Below are 25,543 nucleotides of genomic sequence, written 5' to 3' on the forward strand. Positions count from 1 at the left end.
TAATTTGCAATTTTTATCAAGACCTCTTCATTATAGCTTCTGACAGGACAGATGCTGTAATTAATCATGCAGGACAACTGGGGATAGTGGTCACACTGTTCTCAAAGAGGAGTCACTACAGAGCAGGAAAAGGGGGGAAGAAATGGGCACTGAAATAATTATTTTGGCTTAAGAATTAGCATTCACCATCTATTTTAACAGCAATAAAAACACAGTGCCAGCTAGTCCAAGCCCCAAATAGAAGACAAGTGCTTCTTCCTCTATATTTACCTTGCCCTTGCATCTTAACAAAATGATAATCATAAAAAACTTCTAATGGTTCTATTTCTTTTCCTTTTTTCCCCTTTTTTGGCCGCACTGTGCAGCTTGCGGAATCTTAGTTCCCTGACGAGGGATCGAACCTGCGCCCTCGGCAGTGAAAGCGAGGAGTCCTAACCACTGGGCCGCCAGGGAATTCCACTAATGGTTCCGTTTCTAACGGTTTATTTGTTTTTTTACAGGCTCTGGTTTGGGGCCATGCAATCCACATTCCTGGCTATGAATCTCTTATTTCCAGTTGGAAATGGAAGAAGGTGCTTGGGCTCAAACACAGGTTGGTATGGGACCTATTCCCCCCATCTTCTACATATTCAAGGAACCCAAAGTGAAATTTGACATATTTTATTTTGAAAAGTGAACAGTAGTTGCCTGGTTGTTGCATCAAAATACAGTCTGCAGTTTTTACTGAAATGTGTTTATTCTATAGCAAGATAAAAGCATTTTTGTTTTAGTTAAGCAAAATACAAACAACTTAATTGCTGCTATCATAACTCATAAAAAAGTATAAAACAGCATAAAAACACAATAAGCAACGTAGCAATGAATGGTTTATGTCACCAGTGTTTACGTTAAAGCCTTGTTTATGAAAACTTTACAACACATGATATGAAAACTTACAACTTTGAAAGAAAATATTTACATTGATTATTCAGATGTGGTGCGCCTTTTAAATATTCTACCGGTATTACATCATAATAAAAACTCTTGCTCTTTTTTTTTTTAAATCTTAACTTTTGTAATAACTGTCTCCATTTAAGTGCATTTCCCTTTTAAAAATACAGTGTTTTTCATTTTCGAAACTTGTCACTCAAAACACAGAATATAATATTCACATTCTTTTCTTCTAATTGGAATGAATATAATGGGCTAACAGTGGTCATAGATATTGTTACAACATATACTGTGGTTTGATTTGGAGAAGTCATGGGTAAAAAGTGAAAAGGAGTCAATAATTGAAACTAATCACTTGCATTTTTTTTTTTTTCTTCTGGAGAGATTTAAGGAAAAAAAATAAGAGCTTTGGCAAAAGTCTGTGATTTACATTATGTTTTTCATGACAAAAAAATGCCATCAACGATTGACGTCATACAAATGTTTGTATGAAACTGGATTTTCGTATTTCAGGTAGTTACGACTGTGCTTTTTATTTTTAGGGCTTCGGAAGTTCCAATCGCCTTGAAGTGTGGTTTCTTCACTTCGGGAGAAATAAGGCCATTTGCTATGACTCAGAGAGGCCAGTTTATTATAATCATCAGTATGTCCCAGGATTCATTAAACGGTTTGATTCACATATTGTAGGTAGAGCCTGAATAAATAAAAAAAGGCATCACATAAAAGAGCACAGCTTTTCTTGTTTAAAAACAAAGTGGTTTAGAGTCAGCTAGAAGATGATTTTCAGCTACACTGTAGTTCTTATTGCCTATCTAATAGACACTTGAGAGGACCGCGTGATCTTTTACACATTTCTGCATAACCAACACCGACTCAAGAGTTGCAGCCACACATGGTTTACTCTCGGACGCCACTCTCCTCCAGAGGCGCAAATCCGCCTGCCACGTGCGTCTTCAGAAAATACTGACCTGCGATAATACTTGAGTCTGTGTCTGAGACTGTATCTGTGACTGGTGCTGCTGAGAAGCTGGCTGGGGGCTCCCGATGGCGGGGATGGGGGATGTAATCTGGGAGGTGACAGGGGAGTGCTGCCGAGGAGAAGGCTGGGACTGATGCTGCATGTGCTGCAGCTGCTGCAGCTGGAGATGCTGCTGCAGCTGCTGCTGCAGCTGCTGTTGGTTGATTTGCTGCTGGAGGTGCTGCTGCTGCTGCAGGTGCTGCTGCATGTGGTGCTGAAAATGCTGCTGCTGCATCTGCTGCTGGATCTGCTGATGCATCTGGTGCTGCTGGAGCTGCTGCTGCTGCATCTGTTGCATCTGTTGTTGTTGCTGCTGCTGCTGCTGCTGCAGCTGCATCTGATGCTGCTGGGTCTGCACTGAAGGGCTCACTTGGGTGGAAGACGCCGAGCCCACCATGGAGCTGATCAGTGGAGCCCCAATGTTCGATGGCATGTTGGCTGCGATGGTGACTGAAGTGACGATCTGGTTCATGGGGAGTCTCATGGTTAAGGGTTTGGGAGCGATTGACCTAGGGAGCGATTGTTGGAGAGTCTGAGGGGAGGCCGACACCGTTCCGTGCTGAGACAGCGGAGGGCTGAGAAGGAGGGAGGAGGTCAAATTGGTGGACGCCAGGGTCTGCTGAACAGAACGAATGGTCTGGGCTTCTGCTGATTCGGCAGCAGCCTGCATTTTGGGGGAGAAGGTTGGGGTATTTTTAGTATTGTAAATTGATGTCAAAAATGGCCACCATTATTCATGCTTCCCTGAACCCAAGCACTTTGTCATGTGACTTTAAAGCTCCTTCCAGAGGTGGAGTGACACCCCCCACCCTTTGAATCTGGGCTGGCCTGGCACCTTTGCTCTGGTCAACAGAATGTGATGGAAGTGAGGCTTCATATTCTGTCTGTCTGTGTCTGTCAGAACCTACCACCTCGTGATGACAGCCATGTGGCCCAGTTACCCACTCAAGAGCCAGCTCACTGCCAGCCAACTGCCACATAGGTGTATGAGTCCAGCACCAACCCCCTGAGGTTGACTGCACACAGACGAGCAGGACTAGCTGATCCTGCCGAGTCTTGGTTGAGATTTAAAGACCCAGCTAGTTAACTGGCACTTTCTGGGATAAATGCTTATCTTTTTAAGTCATTGGGCTTGGGGCTGGTTGTTACACAGCACTATTGTAGTAAAAGATGACTGATACATATATTTAAGAGTAACAATTCTTTAGCATTTAAGTCTGAACTAATGTCACCAGCAAGAACCATTTTGAAAGACAACAGAGTATAGACTGCCTGAGTTCAAATCTAGCTCTACTACTCAACAACTTTGTGGCTTGGGGCAAGTTAATTCACTCATCTGTTCCTCAGTTTCCTCATCTATAAAATAGTGTTATATGGTATTCACCTTGTATAGAGGTTGTGAGAATTAAACTAACTCATATTTATTAAGCATTTAGAACAGTGCCCGGCCTACAAAAAGCACTTCGTAAATGTTAGCTATTTTCATTAATTAACAATTACTACTACCAGAAAACAACTGTTACCAGAAAACTTCAAAGCCCCGTATATAATAATCAAAGCCACGATTATTTATAACAGTGCTCACTTGAGTATAAGAAAAACATAACTGAATTCTTTAGAGACACTAAATTGAAGTACTTTACAACTTTAGAAATATTTTTAGTTTACCAAATATTTTCAAAGATTTCCAAAATTTAGCAAAGGAGTCATACACAAAGGGAGAAAGTTCAGCACTCATGTGACTGCGTAACCTGTTATAAGATAAACAAATGACCTGGGGCTCAACATGGAGAGAAACTGCCTCATATATTTTGTACTAAAAACACATAATTACCTCCACAAAAATAAATTATTTTAAATGCAACTGGGATTGGAGTAATTCCTCTTAAAGACTATTTTTTCCTCTTATTCTTCATAAAATTTGGTTTTTTTGTAGGGGGTTGTGTATGGGGGGGACCTTGGCGGCATCAAGCTGCCATCCACTCTCTTTAATGATTCTGAATATTTATTTCTAGATTTTTACTACTCACATTTATAAAATCTACTATTAGAAGAAACCTGAGGAGTGACCTTACATGGAGAATCACTCAAGGTAGGAAAAGCCATGGCCGATGGCTTCTGTTTGAACACCTGATCAGCGTAAAGCTCCGTCCATCGGTGGACAGTTCTCTGGTTTTGTACAAAAGCTCAGGGGGCGCTGCATATTACTGGAGGCTCGTGTTCTGAAGCCTTTGGGTAAGAAGAAACCTGCAAATACTCATAATTATCTTTAAAAACAACCATTAAATCACCCACAAAGTAGAATACACACAGTCTTCTACATATAAACATGAACATTATTTTATATACTCTAATATTAAAAAATTGCCAAGCCAGTCTTAAGGAAAAACTACAAGAAGAGTCTATATTTAAACACCTGGGCAATCACACCATTATGCCTATGAGATGCTCCCCTAGTGCAGAATGGAAAAGGGTGGATGGCTGTGAAGAGCTCCTGCTCGTCTGCCGGGTCTACTCCCTCATGGTTGAAAATTAAGTTTCTATTAATTTTGTTGGTTGTTGTGAAGATTAAAAGTGAGAGTAGGGCTTCCCTGGTGGCGCAGTGGTTGGGAGTCCGCCTGCCGATGCAGGGGACACGGGTTCGTGCCCCAGTCCGGGAGGATCCCACATGCCACGGAGCGGCTGGGCCCGTGAGCCATGGCCACTGAGCCTGTGCGTCCGGAGCCTGTGCTCCGCAACGGGAGAGGCCACAACAGTGAGAGGCCCACGTACCGCAAAAAAAAAAAAAGTGAGAGTAGAGTCACATCTTAAGGGAAAGTCGCGGGCTCTGATTGTAGAGACTTAAGTTAAATGCACATGTGATGTTTATTATTTCTAACGTTGAGGCTGAAATCTCGCTCACTTGTAACCTCACTCCTTGGATGAGTTCTTCCGTCCAGGGCACAGAGATCAAGCTTAGGCTTCCCTTCCATGATGGCTCTTATATTTGAGGACCAAAATCATACTGCTCCAAATCTTTGCTTCCATGATTCTTTCAATTATTTAAGTATTATTGGATTTTCGGTCCTTACCATCATGGAGGCAACCTGCTAGAGGGCCTTCAATTGGTCAACCACTGGGAACCAATTCTTTAGACGTGATCTAATCAGCAAGTTGTACAGTCAGATGCTGCTTCCTGTGAGATCACCATATTAGCAGCTATTTCACACTTTGGGTTCAGGTTGAAATTATTCTAAATTTAGACCTTAAGGACTATTTTAGTTGCCTGTCATGTCTCTGACTATAAATTTAGGGTGCTCTCAACTGCACTGACCTAATGAAAAAACAAAACAAAAACACCCTTCCCCCAAACAATTTGGATTTATTCTTTTCAAATTCCATCCTATTGAATAGTTTTTTAGAATCAATGTAATCAATCAATCCATTTGGAAACATTTCCGAATCGGATTTTAGTATCCAATGTAAAACGTTTAAGTTATCCCTTCTAAGTCGGTCACAGACCTGATCAGCCCAATCATGGAGGCTATTTCCAGAACGCCTTTTGAGTTACTGGCTCTTGGCTTAAATCCATGTATGATCAATTATTCATGCTCTAATGCACAAAGATCACCTGCACCTGCTTCTAGGTAAATGAATGAATAAACGATCCACGCGAGAAGTACATGCACATTGTTACTCTATTCATGTCACTCCGTCTAATTAGCCACCAAGTACACCTCAATTCTTAACATCTGTGGCCCACACAGTCTACCAATGTGCAAATCCCCATCCAGAATAGGTATATCTCTCAATGTGCACCTTCCAGAGTCTCAGAAAAAACTTTTGCTACGGACCTGATGAATGTTTTCTCTTTCTAATGAGGTGGGAAGAGTCCTAAGAGCTATACCTATGAGGTATAGGAGTACCTCTCTTGATCTGGTTCTGAGCAGCTGCCAGCGGTGGATCTTACAATTCTGGTGAAGACGAGAAAAGAGGGCTAAACCCTTTTTAAATGGCTCTGCCCGGCAACACTGACCATGCCCTGAGGCCCTATGTGGTACTCGGAGGCAACAACAATGACAATGAAATGGAATCTCTGCTTGCCAGGGGAAATACATCACGAGCAAAAACATTAGTTCACATTATCCTCCCCAAAGCCTCTCTAAATTCTAGAAAGGCTAAGGACAAAGTTAATTAAATGTTAAACATATAAGGTAACAGCTCATGCTCCTTTTGGATCAAGGTAACAGTAATCCAGAGTGACATTTGCTTTGGACTACTGTTGCATTTTATAATACATCAGGGCCCAGTGTATATTCTATGTATAATACATGTATACATGTCTTTTTTAAAGTACTTGGAGCATAATTTTATCTTAAATAAGCATGAGGCTTATTTATTTATATGATGTGGAACAGTTTGGTCAAAAACGCAACATCCTCTATCATATTATATCCTCTACAATGCAACCATGGAAGAATTGATGATCTGATGTCCAAAAATGCCTAACATACTTCTCAGTTTAAATAGAGGACATCAACACAGATCTCAGTCCCTGATGGGAAGAAAGGGGCTGTTTGAAATCTGTCTAAATAGCTTCAACATACATATATAGAGATCAGTGACTCCCGGAAACATCAGCTTGAATGAACATTTATTTTCCATGCCATCCTTGGGGTGATCTCTAATGGGAACAAATAAGTTTATGAGTTGTTCGAGATGCTTTTTTTTTTTTTTTATCAACTCGAAGAGGAGTTGCATTTATGATTTCAATCCTCCAGGGCTCCTAACTCTCTCAGAGACTGGCCGTCCCGGTCTGGGTTTACCTTAGAAACGAGGCTGGCCCTATACGCAGCCAGGGCCTTCAGGTATTCTTTTTTGGCGGCTTCCGTTTTCCTTTTATAGACCTATTAAAAGACCACAATTAGCACCACCTTTAGCACACACATTCTCAGCCATAAAATAACTGCTGGGCAAATTACGTCGCAACAGAACTCACATAAAAAGTTGGTCTCCCTGGCTTTGATTTTTAAATGTAGAAACACACACACAGATATTAAAACAAAATGAAACCCTGCCACCCCCACTGGGGCACAACTCTGACATTTACTATGGCAAACAGAAAAAGATTTCCGGTTGCAGCATAGAATTCATGAGAGTAACAGCTAAGGGCCTTCTGTTCGGGCAGTAAATAAGGTAACAAGGATGAAATTTGCAGCAAATGGTTTAAATTATAGAAAGTTAAGGAACTTCTCCATCCATGTCTTCTTTCCCTCACACCCATTTCTAAGCTGAAACAAACCAGAGGATGAAAAACCAACAATAATAGGGAAAGTGTGTGAAGACAGAAGAGGTAAGATGGAGGCCTTTCAACCTGGGTTTTCTTTTGGAGAAAAAACAAGAAAAATCAGAGATCGTGAAAGATGAAATATTTCCATTAGTGAGACCAGTGAGTTACATAAATATATTCCAGTATATTAAACCTCATTTGGGCTTCCTTTTCTTAAACTGTGCTGTCTGATGGCTGGCTGTTATACCAAAGTGCAACTCTCCTTTTCTCCAGAATTTAAAAGTTAGATGCAGCAGTTTGCCAGCCCCCTTAGGATTACATTTCTAGGGTAGAAAATCAGTCTGCCGCATAGAGCATGAAGCTCAGTGCCAACAAACAGGCAGATTCTACAGCTGCACCATCCCAAGGTAACCAGTTGGTAGGAATGAGGAGGAAGGAAGAAAGAAAGAAAGAGAGAGAGAGAGAGAGAGAGAGAGAGGAAGGAAGGAGGGAAGGAAGAAAGAAAGAAAAAGAAAATCAAGGGTTTTCCACTCCTTATTCCTGAAACAATTATTCTGGTTTATTACTAATAGGGGTCTATTCTTGTGAGGATATGGAAAATCAACGCCCATGAATGGTCACTGGAGCTCATGCAAGGAGCCAGGGGAGGACTGAGCCCCAAGGAAACCATTCTTCTCTCCATTTGTGTGGAGGACTTGCACGGGGGAAGATGGGAAGCGGGACCTTAAGGAAGTGTCTCCCACCAGCATGGCTAATCTCTCAATGCCTCTCATATAGCCACGCTTTCAAATGAACTTGGAATAAAATTTCAAATGCCCGATGACAATAATGAGACACGCAGAGTCAGCTTCAAAGTTTGGAAACCCCCCAGGAGAGCACAAGAGTTCAGAAAGATGATCAAAAAAAAGGCAAGCAGGATGGACCTAATCCCTTTGTAGTGCCTTTTTTTTAACAAAGGGGGGAAAAATTCCACATTATTTAAAATGAAAAGATGATCATCAAAAGTTTATGCTTGCAGGATACTGCCTGGATCTCCTCCAACTCTCTTCTGAATGGGTTCTGAACACACACCCTTAAGGGAACTGAGAAATCCATATAACTGCAGAGTGTTTTGGATTTATGTGTGTGTGTTTTTTAATTCCATAGCTTAGAAAGGCTTTCATGAGAAGCAGTCATATTAAGTGGATGTATTCACTCAGAAAAGGTGTAAAGAATCATCTTGCAATGACCATGATGGATCTTTGCCTCACCTGCTTTTGTTCTTCTCCAAGGCTGTCCCACATAGATGCTACGATTTTTGAGACCTCTCCAAAGGTTGCATTAGGGTTTTGACCTTTAATTGCAGCCTGTGTGTCTCTGAAAAACAGGGCATATGCTGACACTGGCTTCTGTGGCTCATTGGGATCTTTCTTTTTCTTTTTCTTTGGAGTCTTGGGCTTCTTGCCAGAATCTGGAGCAGCTCTTTTCTCTCCAATGGCCTGCAAAGCAGGAAGAAAATTCACTGCCTAGAATGTACTTGCAGAGAATGCAGAAAGACTTACTCAGGTCCCCAATCGTTCTTTTAAAGTTTTGTTAAACATCATCAACAGATGAATCACCACGAAGTGTGGGGGAGGGGTAAGCTTGCTTAGAGTTAACTGGACAGCAGAGATTAGCATTTAGAACATTGATTAATGAGACCCAGAAGTATCTTCAATACATTCGCAACATATGCTCTAAATAGCAATTATGAATAATGAAAAACAGAACGCTCTGTACCGAGTAATGCCATATATATATATGGGCTACACATGTACCCATAAACAAAATATTTTACATTTTCAAAGGTTTTAGAAGTAAACCTAAATACTATTGAGGATGTTGATCATATTCAGATATTTTATATGAGGTTCCTTAGCCATAGAGGCATACCATACGTATGATCGGTCTGAATTGATTTTTTTGAGGCTTGGTCTTTTATTTTACCAGAATATTACTTTGCTAATGGTCTCCGGAAACTCAAATGGAAATTAGCTCTAATCCCTAAGCTCGCACAATAAGGGAAAGGTCACTTTTATTTTCTAAAACAATAAAAACTTCCTAAAGAATAGGATAACAAGAAATGTAAAAATGTCAAAACTCTTAAGTAGAGCTAGAAAGGAAATGGACACTCTTCATAAAATTAAAAACCTGTGAAAGAGCAGCAACAGTAGATACTTAAAATCACCAAGGCTAAAAAGAAGACTAATAAGGCGATGTTTATTATTACATATAGTAAGTAACCCTGCCCACAAGAATACTGGCCTAGAGACGCTCACACATATTCACAATGAACTCTGAAACTGAAACTATAGAGATGATATGGGTACAGTTCCCCTCATTTATATACCACTGAGCTCCAGTATTCACCTGCTACCATCATCTAATTTCAACAGTCATATAACATACTCATCAGAGAAGCAGGGGAAATGATTTATCAACCTTGTTTTATCTCCCCCTAGATTATGATATGACTATATTGGAGATAATTTTGCCGTTAACTTCATCAAGAATGCTGAAGTGTTTGACAGAATCTGTTTTAAAAGCCAGCCTTGGGCAAGATCAACAGAGATAGATTCAAGTAGTAACAGATTGGCTTTTAATGGCCTTGAGTCTTGAATCTTAATTCAAATTTTCCAAGAGTATCATTACTTTCTGAAAGAGGGTCATTGGGAACTTAATCCAATTACTAGCATTCTTAGGGAGGAAATGGATAAGTAACTTTTCTTTGAGAGCTCTGAACCCTCAAGGTGTTAGGAAACCAAGAGCCTACTTGTTGGTGGGCCTGTTGTTTGTACTGAGTGATAACCACACCCATACTTTATACCAGTAGCTTATGTACTTCAGTAGGTGTTAAGCTAGATCTCACCTCTCCTCCAAAATGCCATATTTCATAACTCACACGATTAATTCAATAAAATTCTGTAGACCTCAGAGTCTTTTTTCTAAATCCTCAGAATAAGTGCAACTTGTTTAATCTAGTTAATGAATCTGAACTTGCAAGGGAGTCAGATGTCTGTTCAGTTAGAGCTTCAATTGGAGCCAAGTTTTCCTTCAATGAAAAAATATTACGTAAGCCACATGAAAAAAAATATATACACAGATTTTTCTGAGTCAAACAACTCTATTCTTTCCTTGGAAGAGAATTTGGCACCGTTTCCGCCAACAATACCCTGACCAATGGCAAGATGAAAGTTATTTCCAGTAAAGCTTTTTCTAAATAAGAAGAGTTCTATTTCATTCTTTGTGAAAAAACATTCAAGTGTTGACAACCTTTGACGTCTTTCTTGGACAACCATGACTTGCCTTAATCATCATTAGCTTTTGAGAATAAACCCAAAATGAAGAACCTCACAGTGTAAATAAAAGCTCAGAATTAATTCTCCTAAAGAAACTTCTGCATAGTTGACTCAAAGAGCTGTGAAAAAATGGAGAAATAGCTTTGCCCAAAAGACATAATCAACAATAACGTTAATCTTCCTTTTTCAGCTAAGTTGCTTAAGAGATATACTGGATTCCTTGTCTTTACACAAAACCTAGACCCTGGCTTAAAATGGAACAAGCTAAGAGTCACATAAAAGGTTCTCTTTAGAGGTGACAATTTCAGATTGATACAGAGGTAATTATTAAGGTCAGTAGAAATGTGAGACAAATGAAAGGACTCCATTTGAATTGTGTAATAGCCAGTTATAACTCAGCTGTATCTTATACACATCCCTCGAGTTTCTTTATTACTTTCCACTTCATCCCGCTGAAGTCCTTGTGAGTGTGAACACAGACTGCTAAGTGCATTTCCCCACCTTGTGTCCAGTGGGGAGTTAACATAATGGGATAGACCAAGTCCTCTTTCTTAAAATCCCTGCAACATTTCTCCTCTTTTCAGGTAAACTCCCTCCTCTTTTCATCACCCACAATCTTTTCTAGCTCCTCTTCTTCCATTTCTATTTAAACGTAAATGATGCTCAAGGTAAAAATCAGTGATGCTCAATATTCTGGCCTTGTCTCGCTCCTTGCGCACTCTGAGAAATCCTGATTACTTCTATGTGCTCACATCTACGTGCAGATGGTCCCCAAATCTATAGCTCCATCTCCAACAGACTGAGTTCTAGACTCACACGGAAGCAACTCAAATTCAACCCCTACCATGTCAAACTCTCATCTTCCCCGTGGGGAAAAAAAATAACACTCCTCTCTTCCTAGGTTGAGCCTCTCCATTTACTGATAGCTACGCTGGCTCTCAAACTAAAACCCCGTGTACCTTTTATTCCTTCAAATTCCAGGGGATCACCAAACCTTAATAGATGATTCTTTCTCTTGAATGTCTCACTAAACTGGTACCTCCTGTCCATGCGTTCCTTTGCTAAAATAAAAGCAAACACTTCATAACAAAAGGACGTTTCAATTGAGTTCCTTCTCTCTGGTCCCTCTCTTTATAACACATTCTATATACAGCCCAAGTTATCTTTCTAAAGCATAAATTTGCTTATGCCATTCCTCTATGCAAATAATTAATCAGCTCTCAACTACCAACAGGGGAAAGGCTACCACATTTCAGCCATTTCTTTCTTCAACTCATTTCTTTCTTCCCCCATGTCACACTGCTCATGATACCCATAAATGGACATGTAATTTCATTGCTCTTTCTACCAGAATGCTGGCCTCTGTCTTCTGCCTCACAAACTTTTATGTATCCTCTTAGACCTAATTCAAACATCACCTTCTCAATAAAGCCTTCCTCATATCAATCTCCTAAGCAGAATCGATGACCATCTCAGCACACCAAATACATCAATTATACCTCTAATCACATCTGGAGCTAGTTTTAAACATTGCTATTTGTTCCCAGTGCGAAGTCCCAGGGGCAATAACTCTCTTAGAAATCTTTGTATCACCAAAACACAGTAAAACGCCAAGCACAGAGTAAGTGTACCACACATAATTAATAAATGAGGAACGAGTAATTGTGTACCTACAAGTAAGTTCAGTGAAACAGAATACTTTTCTAGGCATTCAGAAAAGTCATACCTGCAACTAAGTTTTTACTTCACACTGTGCATATTTGAATCACGTGTCATTTCCCTGACAAAAGCAAAGATGTAAAACGATTGGAACTCACTACGTGATAAACCTCATCAAAGGTGCAAGACTGTCCAATGGGGCAGCAGTTCAGCCAACTAACCAGATGAAACTTGCCTACCTGGACATTAACTTAGAACCAGAGCAGTTCAGAATTTCTGGAAAGTCTAGTGCAAGCCTTCCCTTTTGCTGATTTAGGAAAATTAAGCCTACAAGAGTTAAGTGACTTACTCAATGCCTTACAACTAATAGGAGAAGCCAGATCTTCCAATTTTCAGTTGAATACACTTTCCACAGAAAATAAGTAAACATAAAAGAGTGAAGAAAAAAAATTAAACCACCATAAATTCAAATGCTACTCCAAATCCATGAAGCAAAAGAAGGTACTACTGTGAATGAAATTCAAAGACATGCGCATGGGGTGATTCCCAATTCTCTGGTAGGCTATATACTAAAGGCAATTAACTCACTCTGTTGGATTCATCAGCATCCTCTTCATTGATGGAGCTAGAAGGGGAGGGAGTCGCCGATTTGCTCGCTGGAGGTGAAGGAGACGTGTGGGGCACACTGGCACCTCCCAAATTCAACCCCAACTGGGCGCTGAGCTGAGACTGGTTGATGGTGGTGAGCTGGGCAGGAGGCATGATCCCAGAGCGAGCAGCATCCGTCATGTGGATGATGGACCTCATGATCAGGGAGGGATCCTGACGGTATTGTGAAACTTGGGTGTGGCTCTGATCCTAAAGGGGCAACAGCAAGGGGGGGAATTCTTAGTTTTCCCAAACATCAGTGAGCTTACAGGGGTTGGGAACGAAATGGGGAAAGGGGATCAAAAGGTACCAACTGTCAGTTACAAAATAAGTACATCATAAGGATGTAATACACAGCATGGTGGCTGTAGGTCACAGGACTGTATTGCATATTGGAAAGCTGCTAAGAGAATAGATCATAAAAGTCCTCTTCACAATAAAAAAAACATCTTTTTTGTAACTGTATGATGACAAATGTTAACTAGACTTACTGTGGTGATAATTTCGCAATATATACAAATATCCGATCATTACACTGTACACCTGAAACTAATGTAATATTAGATGTCAATTATACCTCAATTAAAAAAAACAATGAACTTATAATGTCAGCAGTTCCTTAGATAGGTTTGACTTGTAATTTTGATAGATCTGACTTATCTCAGGATAGCTATTAATTGTCTAGTTATTAATTTATTAATTAGAAGGACTCATGCCAGAAAGCTGAAAGGTCAAAAGCACAAAGCCCAAATTATCCAGCCTAGTCTGCTGCACCAGAGAACTATCACTGGATGACTTAACTAAGTGATAACAAAACACTACCAGCAAAGGGAAGAGAAACAGCCACCTCTTGCTTCGTACTGAGGAAACTGATGACAAGGAAAGGGTGGAAACAGAGGTCTAACCCTTTCAGGCTCACCAGTTGGTTTGCCATCCTTCTCCTGCACAGTTCTGGTTCTACTACCCTTTCCCCAGCTCTGCAAAAGGGGAGAATCAGTTCTCTATTTTATCCTCCCAGGCATGCATATGCCATATAGAGAGGATGGGCTAGAGAAGCACAGAGCAAGCATCTGTTTGCTTCAGGGCACCCTCTCTGTAAAACCCTCTGTGGTTAACCAGAGGGTCATTCCAATTCTGAATTACATTGTCAACGACACTTGGAAGTCATTCCATGTCCTCAGGATTGGATATCACTTTTTTCATCTTAAACCTGCTTTGTTTTCTTCTGTTCAACCCATCTGATTTAATATACTAATGAATTTTAAAAAATATGTATAAGGAGGAGGTAAAGACAATCAGAATTAGCTTCTCTGAAAGTTACTGCTGTCACTTGAAATGTAGCCTTCTCTGTATTGGGCAGTCATGTAAAAGGCTTTAGAGTTGCTTCTTCTTCTTCTTTTAATTCCAAAAAATCAAAAAATGAAGACATGCTTTTCAAATGACTTACTTTAAGACTTGTCATCTAGAGTGAGTCTGTGATTTTCTTGAAACCAAATTCTCCTGACTCACAGTGACCCAGAATCTAATTTTATACACAAGCCTATGAATTCCTCTTTTGAATCTTTCTGATAAGGCTTATTTTGCTCTTTAAAGAAACAAATGAATTGTAACTTGGAGCGTTTGATCTCTTGATATTAAATATTATAATGCCACTAAATAAGAAGCCAGAGCTATCAGTAGGAAACTAGTTGAATCAATCATGATCGACCATACTACAAAGTATTATGAAGCTTTTTAAAATAATGAATTAGATTTATGTGTATTGACCTAGAGAAATGATTCTCAATTTTGGATCTAATGACATTTTGGACCAGATAATTCTTTGCTGTGGGAGCTGTCCTTTGCATTGCAGGATGTTAACAGTAAACTTGGCCTCCACCTACTAGATGCCAGTAGCAACCTCCCTCCCCTCACCAGTCATGACAATCAAAAATGTCTCCAGACATTGCCCCCTGGAGGGCAAAACTGCTCCCAGTTCTAGAAAACCACTAATCTAGAGTGAAATGCAAGATATAGCAAGTGAAAAAGCAAGTTGCAAAACAGAGTACAGACCCTTTTTGTTTAAAAAAAAAAGTGTATAAACAATGGTTACATTATATCGGATTGGATTGGAGGGGCAAGGAGGGAAGCATCTTAACTTTTTCCATTTAACAAAACAAAAGAAGCAAAAACTAAAACACTCTAGTTAGGAAAAACTAAAACGAGGAGACACAAGTAGTTAAAATAGTCTGTAGCTAATTGCTAGGGTTTAATATTAAACATATAAATTTTCCACTTCTTAATGATTTCTGAGTTATCAAATTCCTGTGGAATCCTGGAGAAATGTGTCACTCATATCAGAAGAACCCCAACTCTTCTTTGTCTCACTGACAATATCCTCTTCCACTACTCCTAAAATATTACCTTCTCCGGGCAGGCATCCTTCTGCAGACTTGTATGGCAAAAGTGGATTTTACGCTACCAGTTTGTCCTAATTTCTTTTTATTAGCATTCTTCACACATTTAGCTATTTCTCTTCAAAAATCTGAGCTGACTGTCCACTCTTCCGCATTCTTTTAAAGTTCCACCATTTCTTGCTTACGTCACTTCCAGTCCCCGACTCCTGGGATTTAAGCTATCTTATTCTTTTCTTTTTATTGTTTTTTAACATCTTTATTGGATTATAATTGCTTTACGAGGGTGTGTTAGTTACTGCTGTATAACAAAGTGAATCAGCTATATGTATACCTATATCCCCATATCCCCTCCCTCTTGCATCTCCCTCCCACCCTCCCTATCCCACCCCTCTAGGTGGTCACAAAGCACCGAGCTGATCTCCCTGTGCTAGGCGGCTGCTTCCCCCTAGCTATCTATTTTACATTTGGTAGTGTATATATGTCCATGCCTCTCTCTCACTTCGTCCCAGTTTACCCTTCCCCCTCCCCGTGCCCTCAACTTCATTCTCTACATCTGCGTCTTTATTCCTGTCCTACCCCTAGGTTCTTCAGAACCATTTTTTTGTTTAGATTCCATATAGATGTGTTAGCATACGGTATTTGTTTTTCTCTTTCTGACTTACTTCACTCTGTATGACAGACTCTAGGTCCATCCACCTCACTACAAATAACTCAGTTTCGTTTCTTTTTATGGCTGAGTAATATTCCATTGTATATATGTGCCACATCTTCTTTATCCATTGTATACATGTGCCACATCTTCTTTATCCATTGTATATATGTGCCACATCTTCTTTATCCATTCATCTGTTGATGGACACTTAGGTTGCTTCCATGTCCTGCCTATTGTAAACAGAGCTGCAATGAACATTTTGGTACATGACTCTTTTTTGAATTATGGTTTTCTCAGGGTATATGCCCAGTAGTGGGATTGCTGGGTCATATGGTAGTTCTATTTTTAGTTTTTTAAGGAACCTCCATACTGTTCTCCATAGTGGCTGTATCAATTTACATTCCCACTAACAGTGCAAGAGGGATCCCTTTTCTCCACACCCTCTCCAGCATTTATTGTTTGTAGATTTTTTTGATGATGGCCATTCTGACTGGTGTAAGGTGATACCTCACTATAGTTTTGATTTGCATTTCTCTAATGATTAGTGATGTTGAGCATCCTTTCATGTGTTTGTTGGCAGTCTGTATATCTTCTTTTGAGAAATGTCTATTTAGGTCTTCTGCCCATCTTTGGATTGGGTTTTTGGGTTATTTTTGATATTGAGCTGCCTGAGCTTAAGCTATCTTATTCTTAATTTTAGTCTCTAAATACATCTTTCAGAAGACTTTTTAAAAGTCCTTTCAGACTTCTTTAAATCTAAGTATTTTAAAATATCTACAGGCCACTCTAGAGTATTTTAATTCTGACTGAATAATAATAAATTAGTTAACTGGCATGGCCATGACATATGAGGATACGACTTACACAGTTTTCTCATTAACTGAGGAGTCACTTTGTTTTCTTTACTTCTATGCCCATGAACATCAGCACGTATAGGTACTTGACTGATGCATCCCAGACCTACAGTATTTCAGAGGAATCTCATGGTCACACAGAAGGCCAAGGAGTTAGTTTTCTTGGCTTTATCAGCTCTTCCTGAATTCCACCTGCAATTTATGCCTTTATGATGGACCTGGTTGCCTGAGAGTTCCTGTTGACAAAGAGCCAAGGTTCACAAACAAGGAACATTGACTGTATGTTTACTCGGGGCCAGGATTTGTGCTAAGCTTAATATGCATTTTCCAATTCAATCCTCTAACTTTCTGAATTAGATACTATTATACCTATTCTTGGCTAAGAGTGATTCCCTAGGCTACCGAGCTAGCTGGTGACTGCTTGATGGAGAAACTGTGCTCTAGGGAGCCACGGTGCCACCACAGTGGAAGCACGTACTGACGGAAAGAGAGAAGAATGGGGCTCTGAGTTCTGCACTGCCACCATCCATCCCCCTTTAACAAAAGCAACTCAGTTTTCGTTTGCTTTATAAATTGAGATTCCTCACAACATTTCACCAAGAAAAAATGGGTTTTCCTGAAGCAGGGACAGTGTATAAACCACTCCTGAACCATACTGGTGGTGGGGCTAAGGTCTTGCCAAAACTTAGAGCCATCTGCATGGTCTTCAGATCCAAAAAATGCTGGCGCACCTTTTCTAATCTCCCACAGGACCATACACCAAGGACCGTTAAAATATTGTCAAGTAACCTCTGAACCACATAATCAATGCATCAAATTGTGCTAGCATTTACCACGGTACACAGCTCTCCAATAATAACTTCCTATATGTAAGGATTACAGTATAAGATTAATGGTGAAAGTTATCTCTTTAGAGAGTCAAGTTCCTTTAGGGCCACCAATTATTAACAGCTTCCTTGGGGAAGCTGACGATCCTGAAACTCTCCAATCATTTTCTATTTTTAAAAAAAGGTAACCTTTAAAAGACACTTCCTTGCATCTTAGGATTTCTACCTAAAAAGAGAAAGATGTCAGCTCAGTTGAAAAGTGTTTATTGAGCACTTACTATGTGCCAGGCCAGATATCTTTGAAAACTAGAAAATTACCATATGATTCTTTTAAACATGACTCTAATTTAGAAGGGACTGATGAATTTACTATAACAAAGTATAAGCAAGAATAATTCATATATACTCCTCCAAAATAGCTCACCATTTTTCCTAGTAGTACTGACATGAGAAGAAAATGTATAACCATGGATATAGCTCTAAGAAATTTAATGCATTTTTGAGACTTCCCTGGTGGCGCAGGGGTTAAGAATCCACCTACCAATACAGGGGACACGGGTTCAAGCCCTGGTCTGGGAAGATCCCACATGCTGCGGAGCAACTAAGCCCATGTGCCACAACTACAGAGCCTGCACTCTAGAGCCCGCGAGCCACAACTACTGAGCCCACGTGCCACAACCACTGAAGCCCGTGTGCCTAGAGTCCGTGCTCCACAACAGGAGAAGCCACCGCAATGAGAAGCCCGTGCACCCCAACGAAGATTAGCTCCTGCTCGCCGCAACTAGAGAAAGCCTGCGTGGCAACAAGACCCAACGCAGCCAAAAATAAATAAATTAATTTTTAAAAATGGTATTACACAGATATAGACTGTATTTCCCCACACTGTACATTAAAAAAAAAGAAATTTAATGCATTTTTGTAAATCATTACGTTTCACTTATTAAAATTAAGCCTTGAAATATTTACCAATGATCACTGAAAGGCAAAGCAACTAGTGGGTTATAAGAGATTGCTATTAGCGCATCCAACAATAAGGACTGAATGCTGGTAGCTTCTTCAACTCCTTTCACAATTATGTTTCATGTGGAGAGTTTACTTGTATCACTTGCTAAACTGTTCATCATTTGGAAACAACTCATTCTCTCTTCTTATCTCACTCTGTCTTCTAATTGATAATATTAGATAAGAGCTTCTCAACCTCTGCAGTATTGACATTTTGGTCTGGGTAATTCTTTGTTGGGAGAACGCATCATATTCTTTGTTTACAATGCACCTTGAGCATTGTAAATGCTTAACAGCATCTCTGGTCTCTACCCACTAGGTGCCAGTAGCCTCCCCTGCCCCACAGGTTGTGACAACCATATGTCTCCAGACATTGGCAAATGTCCCCTGATGGGCAAAATCCCCCCCTTTCCTGTTTGAGAATGACTTTATTAGACAAATATAATGGAAATCATCTTCTTGAGGGGGAGGAGGAGGGAGTGTCCAAAGATTAGGTTCTGTCTGTGAAAACAGAACACATGTGCATAAACAATATTCAAACTGTGATACTGTGAAAAAAATAAGCTAGACAAAAAAAAATTATTCTGGGGAGGGTAGCTACATTTGATTAAGTCAGCAAGAAAGGCCTCTCCAAGATGACTTTTGAGCTGATACCTAAAGAATGAGGAGAAGCTAATCAGGAAATGAGGAGAAAGTATGTTCCTGGCAGAGGGAAGAGCATATGCAAAGTCTGAGGTGGGAGAGGGCTTGGCACTCTTAAGAAATGGAAAGGAGACCCGCAGAGGTGGGAGCCAGGTAGGCAAGATAAACAGCGAAATGCAATGGGATCGGAGAGATGGGAATGGGCCAGATCATGCAAGGTGGGGAAATCAGGGGATGCTTCCCTGCAGAGGTGACCCACCGGGGTGAGGTGTAAAGGAAGAGAAGAAGCTAACTGAGCTAGAAAAGAGGGAAGAGCATCGTATGCAGAGAAGAAGAACTTGTACAAAGTCACATAGCATAAGGAAGCGCATCACGGATAAGTAAGGGAGAGGTCAGCGTTACTGGCCAGGGAAAGCGAGGCTCGCTGTGAAGCTGGAGAGGCAAGTAATGGCCAAAAGTAACAGGCCTTGTAATCCATCCTAGATTTTGTTCACGATGTAGAAGGATGCCACTCAAAGTTTAAAGGCTTGGTACCTATCCAGTGATGTTACTCATTCCAATAAGTATTAACTGATCAGGGGACTTCCCTGGTGGTCCAGTGGTTACGACTCTGCCTTCCAGTGCAGGGGGTGCGGGTTCCATCCCTGGTCGGGGAGCTAAGATCCCAGATGCTTTGCAGCCAAAACACCAAAACATAAAACAGAAGCAATATTGTAACAAATTCAATTAAAACTTTAAAAATGGTCCACATCAAAAAAAAAAATCCTATCAACGGACAAAGGATTAATCTCCAAAATATATAAACAGCTCATTCAGCTCAATATTAAAAAAACAAACAACCCAATCCAAAAATGGACAGAAGACCTAAACAGACATTTCTCCAAAGAAGACATGCAGGTGGCCAAGAAGCACATGAAAAGCTGCTCAACATCACTAATTATTAGAGAAATGCAAATCAAAACTACAGTGAGGTATCACCTCACACCAGTTAGAATGGGCATCATCAGAAAATCTACAAACAACAAATGCTGGAGAGGGTGTGGAGAAAAGGCAACCCTCTTGCACTGTTGGTGGGAATGTAAATTGATACAGCTACTATGGAGAACAGTATGGAGGTTCCGTAAAAAACTAAAAATAGAATTACCATATGATGCAGCAATCCCACTACTGGGCATATACCCAGAGAAAACCATAATTCCAAAAGACACACGCACCCCAATGTTCACTGCAGCACTATTTACAATAGCCAGGTCATGGAAGCAACCTAAATGCCCATCGACAGATGAATGGATAAAGAAGATGTGGTACATATATACAATGGAATATTTCTCAGCCATAAAAAGGAACGAAACTGGGTCATTTGTAGAGACGTGGATGGACCTAGAGACTGTCATACAGAATGAAGTATGTCAGAAAGAGAAAAACGGATATCGTATATTAACGCATATATGTGGAACCTCGAAAAATGGTACAGATGAACTGGTTTGCAGGGCAGAAATAGAGACACAGATGCAGAGAACAAACGTATAGATGACACCAAGGGGGGAAAGTGGCAGGGGCTGGGGGTTGTGGTGTGATGAATTGGGCGATTGGGATTGACATGTATACACTAATATGTATAAAATAGATCACTAATAAGAACCTGCTGTGTAAAAAATAAATAAAATAAAATTCAAAAAAGAAAGTATTAACTGATCGTACTTCATGGGCATCCATCAATTGTGGACAACTTGGATTTAATTATAAATAGTATAAATATATAGCCTAACACCTCAACTTATGTTTTGGAGAGTACTCAGGATTAGTTTTTGCAGTCAGAAAGGTCATTCGGAATGGGCAGGCCATGGACTTCTAACAGGAAGCACATTGCCTTCTATCTATAAGTACAATTCAACGAAGCCTTTGCGCAACAATGCCTTGATGGTTTGTCCCTGTCTTGGTAGGGGGAGTGCTCAGCTGAGGCTTGCTTCTCTCTCTACCTGATGAAAGAGCCTCTTTGTCTTTTGTTTTTTCTAAAACAGGAAACCAAGGAACGGGAAATTTGGGGTAGAGGTCCCCCGTTTTCTTAAATTGCCTGAAATCCAGTCTATTATTGAACGTTAATCATTTGAGTGAACGGTTAAATATCTGAATAATTTTATATTCAAAAGGAAACTTTAAATCACTAGCATAAATTAAAAACTGGAATCACCATAATCAACGGAATGCCAGATAAATACTAAGTAAAGGAAATACTGAATAATTCCATTACAGTCCATCTAAATATGCAGACCTGCCTAAGGTTCTGAGCCAGAGTTCTGCTCTCTTTTTTAAAAAGGATGAGAGAGAGACGTGAAAGACTCATTAGCCCCAAACTGAGACTTCCTTCTTGACTTAAGATTGAAAGAGAACGGAAAGGGGAAGAAACGTCCCTACTGTGCAAATCACCGTGTTATATTACCATGTCCATACTTCATATAAAATATGTGGGGTTTGGGGGGATGGGAATGGTTTGCTCTTATTTCTTTAGCCAAGAAAACTCTCCCTCCTCTACATATTCAAATCTTTTTCACTCCTACTTTCGGGCCTGTCCCTCCACGAAGTCCCCTCAGAATGAATTTCCCTTTCCTTCCCATGCCGGAATTTATCTTTGTGATGCATACTTGGTGACACATAATCACACATCCTCCTGTTTTGCGTTTTTGTTTCTTTTACAAATGTAAGATATAAGCTTTAGAATAGATTTTAAAATTTTAAGTACCACCCCTTATTCTATTTTATCTATTGATATTTTTACTCAGTTCAATGATACTTACTTCCGTCTGAGTCGATTTTATCACAAAGGATTTTTAAAAATCTAACATGCAAATGTATTTAATGCACCTTCCGTCTACATTTACAAGTAAATATTCTCTGTAACAATGTAATATCAGATTTTTATAATAAAGGGTAACATCTAATTAAGAAGCAAATAACCCAAATATATTAGAAAGTGCGACTAAATACATTTTCACTATGTGGTTTTTTAATCAATATTTCTTGAGAAATGGAGTAATTAATTATCAGTAATAAAAACTGCTTTGTATTAATAGATATCAGAGAACTACAAATAGGAAATCCAGTAATTTTATGCTCCATTATTTAGTTATGTCCTATAGCGAGGTTAAAATTTTATTTCCAAATAAACAATCAATCAACATTTACGCATAGCGAGTGCATTCCTAACCCAAATAGAAACTGAAACAAACACAGTCGTGCCAAATATACCAATGATAATTACAGACCTACATACCCTAAAGGTTATATTTATCAAAATATCTGCACCGAAATAGATACTTTTTACTTAATAACTACTCTCAGGGTTATAATCAAACATACCTACACATGAAAATTTTGTGAAAACCAGTCTTCCCCAAAGTTAATAGTTTCTTAGCAAAATAAAAATTTCAAGTTTATCATAAAACAATGGTATTTTCTTATGTACCCTCTAACTCCTTTGTTTTACCAAGAAGTCAGCTCTGTGTTGATTTTATTCAATCCTAAATTAAAATTTTAAAGAGGAATTCCATTTTTACAGCTGTTGATACTTTAAACCTCCTCCCCACCTCCATTTTTATTTAGTATTAAGGTACGTTCTTAATAACAACTAAATATTCTTTCATTATCCTTTCATTCATTCATATATTCCACAAATATAATATTTATTGAGAGCCTCGTGTATTCCAGCCCAGACACTGTTCCAGGCCTGAGGATGACAGTAGCAAACGAGACAGATGAGGGGACAGGACAGGCCGTAAACGAGCAAAGGAGACCGTTTCTAAGGGTGACAAGTGAGGCCACAGTACAGGAGTAACTCTCATCCCTCTAAAAACTGTTTGACCCATCAAGCCAGTTTTATTTGGGAATCTGAGTGATGTAGAATGGTGTGTCTTCTGTCCCTAACCCACAGGGAAATACTGCCAACGCTACAGAAGATTATAACTGTAGAGTATATATATGTTAAAAACAAGATACAGGGAAATAAACCATAGCCTAAAACTTTTTAATAACATGTTTCCTTGAATGGGATAAATCAACCAAGTAATCACGTGTTGCCCTTCACAAGAGCTAATTGGGTTTTGTAGAAGTTTGGAACACGCCCCTCCTTTAATACATGATCCTGAAGTTAACTCAACCTTAAAGACAACACTCATACGTTTGGGGTCAGTAGGCCTCTCCAGGCAGAGAATAAAGGATATTTCTTTTAAGCCGTGTATGGTACAAGGTTATTTGCTCTACCAAAAAAGGCAGCTCGTAAAATGTCTGTGGCTTGGGTATTTGGGGTAGACGATTGTCCAGGTGTAGCAACAGTTAATTAAGGTGGACTTTGGACAGCATGCCTCTTTGAAGCAGTCATCAGACTCCGAAGTTTTGTATTACATGGAAGAGACACTGCTGACCGAGAACTCAGTTTGATAAATGATCGGTCTCTAATGATTAAGAACAATATATAGCACCTAGTAAGTGCTCAGCAAATGTCTGCTGGAGTTAATATGGTTTTAATTATATACTTTGGGCTTGGCACAGATAGGTCCCGTTCCACTCAAAGTGAGTTATTTTACTTATGTAAGATGTGCCTTTTCTATTGTTAATTTACAATAAGAATACGTTTCGACCATGACCTGACCAAAAATAAACATTACTGAGTTAATCATTCAATTTGTATGAGAACTTGTTGGTCGCCCCAATGGCTAAATGGTAATCGTCCTGTGGAATTTAGCACTGCCGCCTCTATTGACAATGGCAATGAACCTGTCCATAACAATAATAAGGGCTTGTTTTAATAGAACGTTCCATGCATTAAACACATTAATGACCCATGAAATAACTGTTTTATCTGTAACACATTAAGCTACATTGCTAAAACGATGTATTAATTGAAAAGTCTGCGATTTCTCTTAACGTAAGATTTTGGATAGTACAAAAATGGCATGAAAGTTATTTTGTGAAAATAAAAATAATTCAGAATTAGACCCCTACTAAATGACTGTACAAAAAAATCAAAACTTCTAAAATAAGCCTGGTAATTTTAGGAGTATTATTTTGATACATTCTTATTTTTCTGATCAAAAATGATGTCTGTCTGGATTATGACATAAGAGCTTTGTGAATATTTTAAAAGCTGGTACTTTTCTTCTCTGTGTGCATACCTTCTGTAGGACTTTTTTCTCTCTCATTCTCTTTCCTTAACGGGTACAGAGACTGCCATACCCAAATTTAGCTCCCTTACTTCCATCTTTGTCAATTTTCTAGTACTATGTTTGATATTATCAGAGCACCAGTAGTGTTCTCTATAAACATGTGCTATCGCAATTAAGTCCAAAGCAACATCAAACAGAAAACGTCGCTCTTCCAAACACGAAACATAATGCACGAAGAAAAAATATGTGAATTATCAGTGTGTTTTATAAATTCTCTTTTGGGGGGCATACAAAATATCAGACTAGAGACAATTATGTTACTGTCTGTTTCTTGGATATCAAAGAGAATTTTGAAATTCATCAAAGCTAACCTTCTGTTATGTACAACAGGCTAAGCTGAAAAGAATGTTAACAAGTTCAATTTTCATTCAATCAGCACTACTGCTCTCTGAAATGTTTCATTGCAGGAAAGAAATAAAAATAATCTATATGGTAATTATGAGGATGAATCCCCCAGTAACTTTCAGCTACATGAAAGGTCAGTTCTATTCAAGATATTTTATCAGTCCCCTGCACATACTCCTGTCCTGTCATTTTAAATCTGAACAGCATTTTATTTTCCCATTTACTGCTACCTGCAGAATTAAGTACTTAAGCCAAATAAGAAAAAAAAAAAAAGAAATGTTGAATGCTGGCAAAGGCTATAATAGCATAGAGATAAATCGTTCAGCTGCTCTCTCAAGCCTCTAGGGCTGCAGATTTTTCTTCTCCTGGTGCACTGTGGGTATTCAAAACTTGTTCAACATGATTTCATTTCATTTCAGGCACTGCCTGAGAAAACTAAATTACAGAATCAATCATACAGAAGGTCAGAGTGAGACTTCATTACAAGTATTGCATGCTTGCATGAATATCTTTCATTTATGACTGACCCAATATGTCACAATAGCTGTCTAGTAAAAATAATCCACTTTCTGAAATTGATGTACTACTGATGTCAATGCTACTCAGCAGGCTGGGCAGATTATAGAGAGGTGTTAAAAAAAAAAAAAAAGAAAGAAACCTTTTGGAGCGCACGTTGTAGATTTTTAGGATTGCAATCTTTTGTAGATTAAAATAATTTCCAGATGATCATCTAAACTGACAATAATGCTTAGAGGTAACCAAACT

General features: G+C 39.3%; 1 protein-coding gene across 2 annotated transcripts in view; it reads right to left on the reverse strand.

The window, feature by feature from the left end:
* Window positions 1-1,883: 1,883 nt before the first annotated feature.
* TOX3 (TOX high mobility group box family member 3) overlaps window positions 1,884-25,543 on the reverse strand; it is a gene marked incomplete at both ends in the record, with an annotated part of 105,975 nt that continues 82,315 nt past the window's right edge. For both annotated transcript variants that reach the window (XM_082676701.1, XM_082676700.1), the window contains 4 exons: window positions 1,884-2,612; window positions 6,754-6,834; window positions 8,468-8,695; window positions 12,782-13,051. In XM_082676701.1, coding sequence (XP_082532827.1) covers window positions 1,884-2,612; window positions 6,754-6,834; window positions 8,468-8,695; window positions 12,782-13,051 — 1,308 coding nt within the window. The remainder of the gene's footprint in view (window positions 2,613-6,753; window positions 6,835-8,467; window positions 8,696-12,781; window positions 13,052-25,543) is intronic.

This window comes from Grampus griseus (genome assembly GCF_964374135.1).
Source record: "Grampus griseus genome assembly, chromosome: 19".
NCBI lineage: Eukaryota > Metazoa > Chordata > Mammalia > Artiodactyla > Delphinidae > Grampus > Grampus griseus.